This window comes from Somniosus microcephalus, chromosome 10, assembly GCF_052327205.1.
Source record: "Somniosus microcephalus isolate GS21.2 chromosome 10, FLI_Smic_1.0, whole genome shotgun sequence".
Taxonomy (NCBI): Eukaryota; Metazoa; Chordata; class Chondrichthyes; order Squaliformes; family Somniosidae; genus Somniosus; species Somniosus microcephalus.
Genome location: NC_140996.1, coordinates 165,028,865 through 165,044,912, shown reverse-complemented (window position 1 = coordinate 165,044,912; position 16,048 = coordinate 165,028,865). Strand labels below are relative to the sequence as shown.

General features: G+C 57.0%; 1 protein-coding gene across 4 annotated transcripts in view; it reads left to right on the top strand.

The window, feature by feature from the left end:
• The first annotated feature begins 6,596 nt into the window (after positions 1 to 6,596).
• Positions 6,597 to 16,048, top strand: part of cwf19l2 (CWF19 like cell cycle control factor 2) — a 250,839-nt gene continuing 241,387 nt past the window's right edge. The window contains exon 1 of one of the 4 annotated variants that reach the window (XM_085999076.1): positions 6,597 to 6,733. In XM_085999076.1, the coding sequence (XP_085855202.1) occupies positions 6,641 to 6,733 (93 nt within the window). In that variant the 5' untranslated portion in view covers positions 6,597 to 6,640. Of the gene's footprint in view, positions 6,734 to 6,764; positions 6,914 to 16,048 lie in introns of those variants that run through there. The other 3 variants (XM_085999075.1, XM_085999079.1, XM_085999077.1) reach the window with 3 other exon arrangements.

The window sequence follows — 16,048 nt, the reverse complement described above, 5'->3', positions numbered from 1 at the left end:
AAGAACGCAATGACATCATCACGCAATCCACGGGACTGCCTACTGAGTCCTCGTGGCGTCCCCGTTCGGGTAAGACCTGTTCCAAGGCTCTCCTGCATCGATCCTTGTTGTTTTCTGTACTTCGTCAAATCCTTCATTAAAGACCTGTTGGATTGTTTCTCCTGAGTCGACCTCAGTGATTTGGTTAGGAATACGCCTATTCCTACAATATAAATATTAATCAGTTCATAGAAATTTAAGTGATAGCATTCATTTTAATCATTTTAAATGTATAGATACTTTATTATTTGCATGCAATATAACTATATATCCTTGAATGTGTTGTCGGCTCCCAAATCCGTGCACATCTTTCCCACAACTCCATGTTTGAAACCCTCCAATCAGGTTTCTGCCCCTACCACTGTACTGAAACGGCCCTTATGAAAGTCACAAATGACATCCTATGTGATGGTGACTGTGGTAAACTAGTTATTCTCATTCTTCTCGGCCTGTCTGCAGATTCACGGTTGACCATACCATCCTCCTCCAACGCCTCTCCTCCGTCATCCAGCTGGGTAGGACTGTCCTTGCATGATTCCATTCTTATCTATCCAGTCGTAGCCAGAGAATCACCTAAATTGGCTTCTTTTCCCGTTCCAGCACCATCCCCCAAGGATCTAACCTTGGTCCCTTCCTATTTCTCATCTACATGCTGCCTCTCGGCGACATTATCCAAAAGCACAACATCCGGCTCCATATGTACACTGATAACACCCAGCCCTATCTCACCACCACCTCTCTCGACCCCTCCACGGTCTCTTATTTGTTACACTGCTTGTCCGACATCCAGTACTGGATGAGCAGAAACTTCCTCCAACTAAATATTGGGAAGACCAAAGCCAATATCCTAGGTTCCCCGCCAGAACGCTGTTCCCTAGTCACTGACTCCTTCCTTCTCCCTGACAACTGGCTGAGGCTGAACCAGACCGTTTGCAATCACTCCGTCCTATGTGACCCTGAGATGAGCTTCCAACCACATCTGCTCCCTCATCAAGACCGCCTACTTCCATCTCTGTAATATCGACCGACTCTGCCCGGCTCAGCTCATCTGCTGCTGAAACCCTCATCCAGATGTCTTTGTTATCTCTAGACTCGACTTCCAATGCTCTCCTGGCCGGACTCCCATCTTCCACTTTACATGAACCTGCACTCATCCAAAACTCTGCTGCCTGTATCTTAACTTGCACCAAGTCCCGTTCATGCATCACCCCTGTGCTTGCTGACCTACATTGCCTCCTAGTTAATCAATGCTGTGATTTCAAATCCCTCCATGGCCTAGCCTCCCTCCCAATCTCTGTAACCTCCTTGTAATGATCAGTAACATGTCATTCTAGAATGGTACACTAGGTGGAGCTGTATGTTTAGTAAGAGGCTACCCACAAGGCAGTAGTCAAGATGGATGCCTGTACACTAGTCCACATGGCTGAATAAATGACTAGCTCAAGCTAGCTGTTCATAATGAAAACGTCTATTTATTTATGAACATAACATGGTACAAGGAGTGGTAATACCTGCTGAATATTGTGAAACGCGACATGGAGAATTTGAAGCCACCGGAGGGTTTGAAACTCACGGGGAATGTCGACTGCAATTGGCGGACTTTCAAACAACAATTTGAACTCTACATTGCCGCCATCGGGTTCGGTACGATGCCAGACGCAAGGAAAATAACATTACTGCTCACGGTTGCAGGCCCGCAGGCAATAGAGGTATTTAATACGTTTGTATTTGATCAAGAGGAGGACAGAGAAAAAATGGACGATGTGCTAAAGAAGTTTGATACACATGGTTCTCCCAAAAAGAACGAGACCTATGAGAGGTACGTGTTCTGTTCACGGACACAGCAGCAAAATGAGACTTTTGATAGCTTTGTGACTGATCTGAAACTGAAAGCACAGACATGTAATTTCTCTGTACTGAAATCATCCATGATTCGTGACCAGATTGTGTTTGGTATTCATGATAAAAACGTCAGGGAACGTTTGTTGAGAGAAACCAAACTAACATTGGAGGATGTTGTGAAACTGCCATGCCAGTGAGCTAGCTCAGAAGCACGTGAAGACTTTCAGTGAAATTAATAATAATGCGACTGTAATGAGTGACTGTGCTGCTGTCGGTGCTGTGTTCTGCAAGGGGAAGAAACATGGGCAGAACAGAAATGCAAAGCAATCGGAGGATGGAATTTTTAATTGTAAACGCTGTGGTTACCAGCACCAGCCAAGACAATGCCCAGCGTTTGGAAAAATGTGCACAAAATGTAATGGAAAGAATCACTTTGCCAAACAATGCTTTTCAAAAGTAAAAACAAAGAAAGGGCAACAAGTCAATGTGATTGAGGACACTGATTTAAGTGAGACATTTTTTGTAGGAATGGTGTCGTGACAATATCGAAAAGGATACAGAAAATGTGCAGCCCTCAGGAATGGACAATGCTGAACATAAAATTAATGCAGTAAAAGAGGACAAATGGATAATGCCACTGCAGGTAAATAGAGCATTAGTTACATTGAAACTAGACACTGGGGCAAAAGCAAACTTAATCAGTGTGAGTGACATTAACAATATGAAAGAAAAGCCCAAAATACAGAAAAAGTCAGTACTACTGAAGAACTATAATGGACAGAAAATAGATAGCTTAGGTGTATGCACACTTAAAGTGACAGTCAAAGGCAAAGTGCATCATCTCATGTTTTCTGTTGTGGCTGAAGGACTTGATTCACTACTAGGTGACAAAGCTTGTGAGGACTTAGAACTGGTCAAGAGAGTCTACCGTATAAACTGTGCCATAAGCAGACCAGATGACTTAGTGGATTCTGTAGTGAGTAATTTCCAGGATGTGTTCAAAGGATTTGGAGTTCTACCATTCACTTACAAGATCCAGCTAAAGGAGGATGCTCAGCCAGTGGTACATGCTCCATGGAGAGTTCCAGCACCCCTGCGTGACCGGCTCAAGAAAGAACTGGACAGAATGACCACACTAGGAGTCATCAGGAAAGTCGAAGAGCCAACAGACTGGGTTAACTCCATGGTATGTGTAAAGAAAAAGAACAATGATCTAAGAGTATGCATGGATCCAAAGGACTTAAATGCAAACATAAAACGTGAACACTACCAGATTCCCAAGCGAGAAGAAATCACCAGTGAAATGTCAGGTGCCAGATACTTCACAAAGCTCGATGCCTCACAAGGATTTTGGCAACTAAAACTGGATGAAGAGAGCACCAAATACTGTACCTTCAACACACCATTTGGCAGGTATTGTTTCCTCAGAGTGCCTTTCGGGATAATATCTGCATCTGAAATCTTTCATAGAGCGATGAAACACATAATTGAAGGTCTGGAAGGAGTTCGGGTCTATGTTGATGACATCATCATCTGGGGCTCCACACTGAAAGAACACAATGAGAGACTGACTAAAGTGCTACAGAGCATACACTGGAATGGACTGAAGCTCAACAAAGCCAAGTGTCAGTTTGGCATCCAGGAAGTCACTTTCCTAGGAGATAATCTATCTGGTAAAAGAATAGAGCCAGATATGGAAAAAGTAAACGCCATACTCAAAATGCCTCGACCCACTGACAAAAAAGGAGTGCTACGCATCATGGGGATGATAAACTTCATTGGAAAGTTCATTCCTAACTTGTCAGCCAAGACAGCCTGTCTGCGAGACCTGCTACATAAAACAAATGAGTTCGCATGGACAGAAAGACATGAACAAGAGTGGATGAACCTCAAAACAGTGCTGACAACCACACCTGTACTCACCTTCTTTGACCCAACAAAGAGAATCAAAGTGTCAACGGATGCATCAAAAGATGGCCTAGGCGCGGTCTTGCTACAAGCAGAGGGTGAAGATTGGAAGCCTGTTGCCTATGCCTCCAGGTCTATGACTGACTCTGAGTGTCGATACGTCCAGATTGAAAAGGAATGTCTAGGCTTGGTAGTTGGACTAGAAAAGTTCCATGGCTACATATATGGACTTCCCACCTTCACAGTTGAGACAGACCACTGCCCACTGGTTGCCATCATAAAAAAAAATCTGAATGAGATGTCTCCAAGGATTCAACAACTCATGATGAAGCTGCAAAGATATGACTTTGAACTGATCTACACACCAGGCAAACACATAGTGTTAGCAGATGCACTATCCCGAGCACCCACAATGAGTCATGTGAGCTCTACTGAGGAAGACGTGGATGTTCATGTGAGTATGGTCACTGCTGCGCTGCCCGTGTCAGACACAAAATCAAAGCAAATAGCAGAAGAAACAGTAAAAGATACAGTATTACAAACAGTAATAGAGAACATTCATCATGGTTGGCCAAAAGGTTCCTGTCCAAAATACTATCAGGTCAGAGTTAAGTGTCACAAGTGGACTATTACTAAAACAGAACAGAATAGTCATTCCACAGGCTCTACGTCAAGACATGCTCAAAAGGATTCATGAGGGACACCTCGGAATTGAAAAATGCAAAAGGAGAGCAAGAGACACTGTTTATTGGCCTGGTATAAATAAGGACATTGAGAACATGATAGGCATATGTGAGACATGTCAGAAACACCAAAACAAACAAGCAAAGGAACCAATGATAGTAGCTGACTTACCAACAGCACCATGGCAAAAGGTTGGTGTGGACCTCTTTCATTTGAATGGTAAAGACTATCTAATAGTGATTGACTACTATTCTAACTATCCTGAGATGGCGCTGCTCTCAAGCACATCAGCAAGCAGTGTCATAATGCATGTTAAATCCATCTTCGCCAGACATGGAATTCCCAGGATTGCCGTTAGCGACAATGGTCCATGCTTCAACTGTAAGGAGTGGCAACAGTTTGCAGCACATTATGACTTTCAACACATCACATCCAGTCCTCTGTATGCTCAGTCAAATGGTAAGGCAGAGAAAGGTGTTCAAGTTCTCAAACAGCTACTGAAGAAAGCAACAGAAAGCAAGTCTGATCCTTATCTCGCCCTGCTGAGCTACCGAGCCTCCCCTTTAGACTGTGGTTCTTCACCTGCTGAACTCCTAATGGGTCGCAAGTTGCGCACCACACTACCCTGCTGTGCAAAAGAAAAGCAGAGTAAGGAAATGAGACAGAGACTTCAACTGTTAAAGCTGAAACAGAAATCACACTATGACAAGTCATCCAAAACTCTGAAACCATTGACAAGGGATGATGTTGTCAGGATTGAGGATCCAAATGCATGGAACAGGAAAGCTACAGTTCTTGAGGAAGTAGGACCAAGGCCATACACCGTTAGAACTGAGGAAGAACAGATTCTCAGGAGGAACCGCCGTTCCCTCCTGAAAACACAAGAAACTACCAAGAGCAAATCGATGACAATGCCGCAAATGAATCTTGTCACTCACCATCAGAACAATCTAACACAAACACACATACAGGCTCTCATGAAAACACATCAGACCTACCTGTGCTGAGAAGATCCACACGTGAAGTAAAAAAGCCTGATAGACTTAATCTTTGAGTATAAAGAAAACTATAATAAAAGAATGAAAAGCTTAGAGTTCATAAAGCTTTGAAAATGTGTTGACTGTTGTGAAGATGTTTATGTCGTTATGATTGATTGATACTGATTTTGTTTAACCTCTAAGGAAGGGGGAATGTAATGATCAGTAACATGTCATTCTAGAATGGTACACTAGGTGGAGCTGTATGTTTAGTAAGAGGCTACCCACAAGGCAGTAGTCAAGATGGATGTCTGTACACTAGTCCACATGGCTGAATAAATGACTAGCTCAAGCTAGCTGTTCATAATGAAAACGTCTATTTATTTATGAACATAACATTCCTCTAAGCCTCCAATGAGATCTCTGCACTTCTCCAATTCTGGCCTGTTGCGCATCCCCTGTTTTAATTGCTCCACCATTGGTGGCCGTGCCTTCAGCTGTCTGGACCCTTAGCTCTGGAATTCCCTGCCTAAAGCTCTCCATCTCTCTCTCCTCCTTTATTATGCTCCTTAAAACCTACCTCTTTGACCAAACTTTTAGTCATCTGACCTAATATCTTCTTACGTGGTTCAGCGTCAAATTGTGTTTGATAATGTTCCCGTGAAGCACTTTGGGACATTTTACTACGTTAAAAGCGTTATATAAATGCATGTGAGAAGTCACACACCACCAGGTTATAGTCCAACAGCTGACGAAGGAGCAGCGCTCCAAAAGCTTGTAATCTCAAATAAAGCTGTTGGACTATAACCTGGTGTTGTGTGACTTCTCACATTTGTCCACCCCAGTCCTACACCGGCATCTCCACATCATGGCTATTATATAAATGCAAGCTGTATTTAAAGCGACAGACTTATTGACATTAATTAATTGAATATTTATATATAGATTAAATAGTTTTGAATTCTGCTAGCAGGGAAGTAGGTTGAATGGCCTCCTATGTTGCAAATTGATTCAATGTGTCCGTCAACATGTTTCAGAAATACACGACAAAGCTGCAGCGCTGTAACTGGTCCCACTCTGCAGCTTCCCGCGGAGACACGCGCGGCCTCTGGCATCACGACGTTTATGTTGGGGCTGCGCGACCGCCGTAAAGTGAGCGTTGCTAGGTGAGTTCCAGCTACGGCGGCAAGATGGCGGAGTACGGAGGCAGATTTGAAAGCGGGAAAGCAATCGAGGAAAGAAGAGAATTTAAACGGAGAGCAAGAGAGGAAATCGCGGCCAAGGTATTGGCTCGGTGTTGTCCGCGCGTGTGTGGGTGAGGCGGCAGTTTCAGCAGCTCGTGAGAATGATCCGCAGCCGCGGCCTGAGCCCTTTAATGTTTAAAACCCACATCACCTGGGGTAAACACTGCTCGAGGCTGATTAATTCTTGGGCAACCGACGAAATGTCAGCTACGTATTTTGGTGAATTTACTTTTAAAATTAACGTTTACTCCCTATGTTTATGTGTGTCATTCTAATAGCGAGTTCCAACACTGGGATCTTGGTTTCGAGCCACAAGTATGTGAAGCATTTACTGCAGACTGGTGTCTTCGGTGATGCATTATTAAACCGTGGCTCATGATTTGATTGCAATGGCACTATTTTCCTAATGCATTCAGTAAAAGGTACTGCATGACTATTGTAGTTGATTAAAAAGCTAAATACTGCAGATACTGGAAATCTGAAATAAAAACAGAAAACCCTTCCACAGAACTGCAGCCTACAACATCCCCACCCTCCCCAATATATATGGTTTTGTTCCCTCATTTATTTGAATTTAAAGTTATGTACCTGGTATTAGATATTTCTGACTCCAAGCTCATGTTAAACTATATAATTCTATAGTCGCTGACCCCCAGTGTGATCCCACTTACATTTCATGTATGTTTTCTGGGTCACTAACAAATACTAGCATCAGTATGAGCTATAAGCCCACTGACTCCCACAGCTACCTGGACTACACTTCCTCCCACCCTGCTTCCTGTAAGGACTCTATTCCATTCTCCCAGTTTTTCCGTCTCCGCTGCATCTGTTGTGACGATGCCACCTTTTCATACTAGTGCTTCTGATCTGTCTTCCTTTTTCCTCAACCGAGGATTCCCCTGTACCATGTCCGTTCCATTTCCCGCACTTCTGCTATCACCCATTCCCCTCCCTCCCAGAACCATGATAGGGTTCCGCTTGTCCTTGCCTTTCACCCCACCAGCCTCCACATTCAACGGATCACCATGCGCCATTTCTGCCATCTCCAGCGTGATCCCACCACCAAACACACCTTCCCCTTCCCCTCCCTCCCTTCCCCTTCCCCCCCTCCCTCACAATTCACAATTCACAATTCAAATCGCTTTATTGGCATGATAAGTTACATCTTATGTTGCCAAAGCATCAAAATACATTTATGGTTTAGCACATAAACGCAGTTCTATTCATACAGTGTATAAACAGGTATATCCCTGAGTGTATAAATATACATTCGCATTGTTTATATATATTATTTTCTTAGTTTACTGGTTGTCCCTCTGTTCATGGCAAGCTGTAACATAGTGTGCCGCCAGTGTTATACAGCTTCTCTCCTCTCCCAGTAGGAATGGGAGTTTTTGGTTGTCATTCAGATTTCTGAAATCAGGGCATATTTGTGAGAATTTTTGGTAGAAATTCTCCCTGATGCCCTGATATTTTCCACAAGCTGTGAGGAAGTGCATCTCTGTCTCCACCACTCCCTGACTGCAGTGAGAGCATATCCTGTCCTCTCTTGGCAGCCTGGTCTGCCTGTGTCTGCCTTTTTCGATCGCTAGGCTATGTTCGCTAAGTCTGTACCTTGTCAAGGTTCTTCTCAGTTTGTTATCCTTTACCATGGTCAGGTAATCAGCTATGTTGTATTGTCTGTTTAGGGCCAAGTAGCAATTGAGTTTGCTTTGGATTTTTGTTGTTTCTGCCCAATATGTCAGATATTTTTCCTTTTGCTTAGCGACGATTGTGTTGGGTCGAATTCTTTGTGTTACCCTGTCACTGTCCTGGGGCTGGTTATTGTTAGTAGTTACTTCACTGAGTCCCAGGACTAGTTGACTGAGGGTATTCTTCTTTATGGTCAGCTCTTGGCATTTCAGGGCGTCGTAGTGATAGCATTGGGGATTGCTCATTTGTAGGTGATTCCAAAATTTGGTGGCTCTTTTTTGGATAGTGATTATTAATGGATATTGGCCTAGTTCCGCCCTGCATGCATTGTTTACTGTTTTCCTTTGAGTCCGGAGGATACTTTTACAGAATTCTGCATGTAGGATCTCAATTGGGTGTTTGTCCCATTTTGCAAATTCTTGTTGAGTTAGCGGTCCCCATACCTCACTGCCATAGAGTGCAATTGGTTCAATTACTGATTTGAAAATTTTGAGCCAAATGCTAATTGGGATTTCTATTTGGATTGATTTTTTGATGGCATAGAAAGCCCTTCTTGCTTTCTCTTTCAGTTCATTCACAGCCAGTTTGAAGTTTCCCGTAGAACTGATTTTTAAGCCCAAGTATGTGTAGTTAGTGGTTTGTTCAATTTTGGTTGTTCCTACTGTGAAATTTATTTTGGGTCCCTGATGTTTGGATCTTTGCTGGAACACAAGGACTTTGGTTTTTTGGGGATTTATTGTCAGGGCCCAAGTCTGGCAGTACGACTCCAGCAGGTCCAGGTTTTGCTGTAGCCCCTCTTTAGTAGGTGACAGCAGAACCAGGTCGTCTGCATAGAGGAGGAATTTAACCTTGGATTCATATAGGGTGAGGCCGGGTGCTGTAGATTGTTCAAGTAGTTTTGCCAATCCATTTATGTAAATATTAAAGAGTGTCGGTGAGATTGGCGAGCCCTGCGTCACCCCCGCCCCTGTGGGAAGTATTTTGTTTGTTTGTCTCCAATTTTAACTGCACATTTGTTGTTTGTATACATTGATTTAATTACATCATATGTTTTCCCTCCTACCCCACTTTCGATAAGTTTCAGGAATAAACCGTCATGCCAGATGGAGTCGAAAGCCTTCTGGAAATCTACAAAGCATGCGTAGATTTTGCTTTGTTATGGTGAACGTGTTTGTCAATTAGGGTTTGCAGGGTGAAGATATGATCGGATGTTCTATAGTTTGCAGGAATCCAATTTGGCTTTTACTCAAGACATTGTGCTCCTCAAGGAAGTTTATAAGTCTTTGTTTATGATGCCACAGAATACCTTCCCCAGGTTACTGTTTACACAGATGCCTCGACCCTCCCCCCCCTCCCCTCCCCTCCCTTCCCCTCCTTCCCCCCCCTTCCCCCCCCTTCCCCCCCCTCCCCTCCCCTCCCTTCCCCCCCTCCCCTCCCCTCTCCTTCCCCCCCTCCCCTCCCTTCCCCCCCTCCCCTCCCTTCCCCCCCTCCCCTCCCTTCCCCCTCCCCCTCCCCTCCACTCCCCCTCCCCTCCCCCTCCCCTTCCCCCCCCTCCCCCTCCCCCTCCCTCCCCTCCCCTCCCCTCCCCCCTCCCCTCCCCCCCCCTCCCCCCTCCCCTCCTTCCCCCCCTCCCCTCCCCCCTCCCCCCCCTCCCCTCCCCCCTCCCCTCCCTTCCCCCCCTCCCCTCCCTTCCCCCCCCTCCCCTCCCTTCCCCCCCTCCCCTCCCTTCCCCCCCTCCCCTCCCTTCCCCCCCTCCCCTCCCTTCCCCCCCTCCCCTCCCTTCCCCCTCCCCTCCCTTCCCCCTCCCCTCCCTTCCCCCTCCCCTCCCTTCCCCCTCCCCTCCCTTCCCCCTCCCCTCCCTTCCCCCTCCCCCCCCTCCCCTCCCTTCCCCCTCCCCCCCCTCCCCTCCCCCCCCTCCCCTCCCTTCCCTTCCCCCTCCTCCCCTTCCCCCTCCCTTCCCCCTCCCTTCCCCCTCCCTTCCCCCTCCCTTCCCCCTCCCTTCCCCTCCCTTCCCCCTCCCCTCCCCCTCCCCTCCCCCTCCCCTCCCCTCCCCTCCCCTCCCCCCCTTCCTCCCCCCCTTCCCTCCCCCCCTTCCCTCCCCCCTTCCCTCCCCCCCTTCCCTCCCCTCCCCCCCTCCCCTCCCCCCCTCCACTCCACTCCCCCCCGCCCCTCCCCCCCTCCCCTCCCCCCCTCCCCTCCCCCCTCCTCTCCCCCCTCCCCCCCCTCCCCCTCCTCCCCTCCCCCCATCCCCTCCCCCTCCCCCCTCCTCCTCCCCCCTCCTCTCCCCCCTCCCCTCCCCCCCTCCCCCCTCCTCTCCCCCTCCTCTCCCCCCTCCTCTCCCCCTCCCCCTCCCCCCCTCCTCTCCCCCCTCCCCTCCCCCCTCCTCCCTTCCCCCCCTTCCCCCCCTCCTCCCTTCCCCCCCTTCCCCCCTCCTCCCCCTTCCCCCCTTCCCCCCCCCTCCCTTCCCCCCCTCCTCCCTTCCCCCCCTCCTCCCTTCCCCCCCTCCCCCCCTCCTCCCTTCCCCCCTCCCCCCTCCTCCCTTCCCCCCTCCCCCCTCCCCCCCTCCTCCCTTCCCCCCCTCCCCCCCTCCTCCCTTCCCCCCTCCCCCCCTCCTCCCTTCCCCCCCTCCCCCCCTCCTCCTTTCCCCCCCTCCCCCCTCCTCCCTTCCCCCCCTCCCCCCCTCCTCCCTTCCCCCCCTCCCCCCCTCCCCCCCCCTCCCCCCTTCCCCCCTTCCCCCCCTCCTCCCCTCCCCCCCTCCTCCCTTCCCCCCTTCCCCCCCTCCCCCCTCCTCCCTTCCCCCCTCCTCCCTTCCCCCCTCCTCCCTTCCCCCCCTCCTCCCTCCCCCCCTCCCCCCCTCCTCCCTCCCCCCCCTCCCCCCCTCCTCCCTTCCCCCCCTCCCCCCTTCTCCCCTTCCCCCCCTCCCCCCCTCCTCCCTTCCCCCCCTCCCCCCCCCATCCCTCCCTTCCCCCCCTCCCCCCCCTCCTCCCTTCCCCCCCTCCCCTCCCTCCTCCCTTCCCCCCCTCCCCCCCTCCTCCCTTCCCCCCCCTCCCCCCCTCCCCCCCTCCTCCCTTCCCCCCCTCCTCCCTTCCCCCCCTCCCCCCCTCCTCCCTTCCCCCCCTCCTCCTCCCCTCCCCCCCTCCCATCCCCCTCCCATCCCCCCCTCCCTTCCCCCTCCCTTTCCCCCCCTCCCCCTCCCTTTCCCCCCTCCCTTTCCCCCCCTCCCTTTCCCCCCCTCCCCCTCCCTTTCCCCCACCCTCCCCCTTCCCTTTCCCCACCCTCCCCCTCCCTTTCCCCACCCTCCCCCTCCCTTTCCCCCCCTCCCCCCTCCCTTTCCCCCCCTCCCCCCTCCCTTTCCCCCCTCCCTTTCCCCCCTCCCTTTCCCCCCCTCCCTTTCCCCCCCTCCCTTTCCCCCCTCCCTTCCCCCCCTCCCTTCCCCCCCTCCCCTCCCCTCCCTCCCCCCTCCCTTCCCCCCCTCCCTTCCCCCCCCTCCCTTCCCCCCCCTCCCTTCCCCCCCCCTCCCTCCCCCCCTCCCTCCCTTCCCCCCCCTCCCTCCCCCCCTCCCTCCCTTCCCCCCCCTCCCTTCCCCCCCCCTCCCTTCCCCCCCCCTCCCTTCCCCCCCCTCCCTTCCCTCCCCCTCCCTTCCCCCCTCCCTTCCCCCCCTCCCTTCCCCCCCCTCCCTTCCCCCCCCTCCTTCCCCCCCCTCCCTTCCCCCCCTCCCTTCCCCCCCCTCCCTTCCCCCCCCTCCCTTCCCCCCCCTCCCTTCCCCCCCCTCCCTTCCCCCCCCCTCCCTTCCCCCTCCCCTCCCCTTCCCCCCCCTCCCTTCCCCCCCCTCCTTCCCCCCCCCTCCCTTCCCCCCCCCCTCCCTTCCCCCCCCCCTCCCTTCCCCCTCCCCCTCCCTTCCCCCCCCCCTCCCTTCCCCCTCCCCTCCCTTCCCCCCCCCTCCCTTCCCCCCCCCTCCCTTCCCCCCCATCCTTCCCCCCCTCCCTTCCCCCCCTCCCTTCCCCCCCTCCCTTCCCCCCCCCTCCCCTTCCCCCCCCTCCCTTCCCCCCCCCTCGCCTTCCCCCCCCCTCCCTTCCCCCCCCCTCCCTTCCCCCCCCCTCCCTTCCCCCCCCCTCCCTTCCCCCCCTCCCTTCCCCCCCCTCCCTTCCCCCCCCCTCCCTTCCCCCCCCTCCTTCCCCCCCCTCCCTTCCCCCCCTCCCTTCCCCCCCCTCCTTGCCCCCCCCTCCCTTCCCCCCCTCCCTTCCCCCCCTCCCTTCCCCCCCTCCCTTCCCCCCCTCCCTTCCCCCCCCTCCTTCCCCCCCCTCCCTTCCCCCCCCTCCCTTCCCCCCCCTCCCTTCCCCCCCTCCCTTCCCCCCCCTCCCTTCCCCCCCTCCCTTCCCCCCCCTCCCTTCCCCCCCCTCCCTTCCCCCACCTCCCTTCCCCCCCCCTCCCTTCCCCCCCCCCTCCCTTCCCCCCCTCCCTTCACCCCCCTCCCTTCCCCCCTCCCTCCCTCCCCTCCCCTCCCCCTCCCTCCCCCCTCCCCTCCCTTCCCCCCCTCGCTCCCCCCCCTCCCCCTCCCTTCCCCCCCTCCCCCTCCCTTCCCCCCCTCCCTCCCTTCCCCCCCTCCCCCCCTCCCCCCTCCCCCCCCCTCCCCCCCCCCTCCCTCCCCCCCCTCCCTCCCTTCCCCCCCCCCCCCTCCCTCCCTTCCCCCCTCCCTTCCCCCCCCCCCTCCCTCCCCTTCCCCCCCCCCCTCCCTCCCCCTCCTCCCTCCCTTCCCCCCCCTCCTCCCCCCCCTCCCTTCCCCCCCCTCCCTTCCCCCCCCTCCTTCCCCCCCCTCCCTTCCCCCCCTCCCTTCCCCCCCCTCCCTTCCCCCCTCCCTTCCCCCCCTCCCTTCCCCCCTCCCTTCCCCCCCTCCCTTCCCCCCCTCCCTTCCCCCCCCCCCTTCCCCCCCCTCCCTTCCCCCCCCTTCCCCCCCTCCCTTCCCCCCCCTCCCTTCCCCCCCTCCCTTCCCCCCCTCCCTTCCCCCCCCTCCCTTCCCCCCCCTGCCCTTCCCCCCCCCTCCCTTCCCCCCCCTCCCTTCCCCCCCCTCCCTTCCCCCCCCTCCCTTCCCCCCCCTCCCTTCCCCCCCTCCCTTCCCCCCCCTCCCTTCCCCCCCTCCCTTCCCCCCCCCTCCCTTCCCCCCCCCTCCCTTCCCCCCCTCCCTTCCCCCCCCCGTCCCTTCTCCCAGCCCCCCCTCCCTTCCCCCCCCCTCCCTTCCCCCCCCCCTCCCTTCCCCCCCCCCCCTCCCTTCCCCCCCCCTCCCTTCCCCCCCCCTCCCTTCCCCCCCCTCCCTTCCCCCCCCCTCCCTTCCCCCCCCTTCCCTTCCCCCCCCATCCCTTCCCCCCATCCCTTCCCCCCCCTTCCCCCCCCTCCCTTCCCCCCCCCTCCCTTCCCCCCCCCTCCCTTCCCCCCCCTCCTTCCCCCCCCTCCCTTCCCCCCCCTCCCTTGCCCCCCCCCCTCCCTTCCCCCCCCCTCCCTTCCCCCCCCTCCCTTCCCCCCCCTCCCTTCCCCCCCCTCCCTTCCCCCCCCTCCCTTCCCCCCCCTCCCTTCCCCCCCTCCCTTCCCCCCCTCCCTTCCCCCCCCTCCCTTCCCCCCCCTCCCTTCCCCCCCTCCCTTCCCCCCCCTCCCTTCCCCCCCCTCCCTTCCCCCCCCCTCCCTTCCCCCCCTCCCTTCCCCCCCCTCCCTTCCCCCCCCTCCCTTCCCCCCCCTCCCTTCCCCCCCCTCCCTTCCCCCCCCTCCCTTCCCCCCCTCCCTTCCCCCCCCTCCCTTCCCCCCCCCTCCCTTCCCCCCCTCCCTTCCCCCCCCTCCCTTCCCCCCCCTCCCTTCCCCCCCCTCCCTTCCCCCCCTCCCTTCCCCCCCCCTCCCTCCCTTCCCCCCCCTCCCTTCCCCCCCTCCCTTCCCCCCCTCCCTTCCCCCCCTCCCTTCCCCCCCCCTCCCTTCCCCCCCTCCCTTCCCCCCCCTCCCTTCCCCCCCCCTCTCCTTCCCCCCTCCCTTCCCCCTCCCTTCCCCCCCTCCCTTCCCCCCGCCCTCGCTTCCCCCCCCTCCCTTCACCCCCCCTCCCTTCACCCCCCCTCCCTTCCCCCCTCCCCTTCCCCCCCTCCCGTCCCCCCTCCCCTTCCCCCCCCTCCCTTCCCCCCTCCCTCCCTTCCCCCCCCCTCCCTCCCCTCCCCCTCCCTCCCCCCTCCCCTCCCTTCCCCCCCTTCGCTCCCCCCCTCCCCCTCCCTTCCCCCCTCCGTCCCTCCCCCCTCCCCCCTTCCCCCTCCTCCCCTCCCCCCTCCTCCCCTCCCTCCCCCCCTCCCCTTCCCCCCCCTCCCCCTCCCTCCCCCCCTCCCCTTCCCCCCCCTCCCCTTCCCCCCTCTCCTTCCCCCCCCTCCCTTCCCCCCCTCCCTCCCCTCCCTTCCCCCCCTCCCTTCCCCCCCCTCCTCCCCCCCTCCCTTCCCCCCCTCCCTCCCTCCCTCCCCCTCCCTTCCCCCCCTCCCTCCCCCTCCCTTCCCCCCCCCTCCCTTCCCTCCCCTCCCTTCCCCCCCTTCCCCCCTTCCCTTCCCCCCCTCCCCTTCCCCCCCTTCCCCCCCCTCCTCTCCCCCTCCCTTCCCCCCCTCCCTTCCCCCCTCCCTCCCATCCCCCCCTCCCTCCCCCCTCCCCCTCCCTCCCCCCTCCCCTCCCTTCCCCCCCTCGCTCCCCCCCTCCCCCTCCCTTCCTCCCCCTCCTCCCCCCTCCCCCTCCCTTCCCCCCCTCGCTCCCCCCCCCTCCCCCTCCTTCCCCCCTCCCTCCCCTCCCCTCCCCCCCCTCCCCCCTCCCTCCCCCCCCCTCCCCTTCCCCCCTCCCTTCCCCCCTCCCTTCCCCCCCCCTTCCCCCCTCCCTTCCCCCCCCTCCTTCCCCCCCTCCCTTCCCCCCCTCCCTCCTCCTTCCCTCCTTCCCCTTCCCCCCTCCCCTTCCCCCCCTCCCCTTCCCTCCCTTCCCCCCCTCCTCTTCCCCCTCCCCTTCCCCCCCTCCCTTCCCCCCTCCCTCCCTCCCCCCCCTCCCTCCCCTCCCCCTCCCTTCCCCCTCCCCTCCCTTCCCCTCCCTCCCTTCCCCCCTCGCTCCCCCCCTCGCTCCCCCCCTCCCCCCCCCCCTCGCTCCACCCCTCCCCCCCCCCCCTCTCCCCCCCCTCCCCCCCCCCCCTCGCTCCCCCCCCTCCCCCTCCCTTCTCCCCCTCCCTCCCCCTCCCTCCCCTCCTCCCCCTCCCTCCCCTCCCTCCCCCTCCCTCCCTCCCTCTCCCCCTCCCTCCCTCTCTCCCTCCCTCCTCTCCCCCTCCCTTCCCTCCCTCCCTCCCTCCCTCCCTCCCTCCCTCTCTCCCCCTCCCTCCCCCCCTCCCTCCTTCCCCTCCCTCCCCCTCCCCCCTCCCTCCCCCTCCCCCCTCTCTCCCCCCTCCCTCCCCCCTCCCCCCTCTCCCCCCTCCCTCCCCCTCCCTCCCCCTCCCCCCTCTCCCCCCTCCCCCCTCTCCCCCCTCTCCCCCCTCCCTTCCCCCCCTCCCTTCCCCCCTCCCTTCCCCCCTCCCTTCCCCCCTCCCTTCCCCCCTCCTTCCCCCCCTCCCTTCCCCCCCCTCCCCCTCCCTTCCCCCCCTCCCTTCCCCCCCTCCCCCTCCCTTCCCTTCCCCCCCTTCCC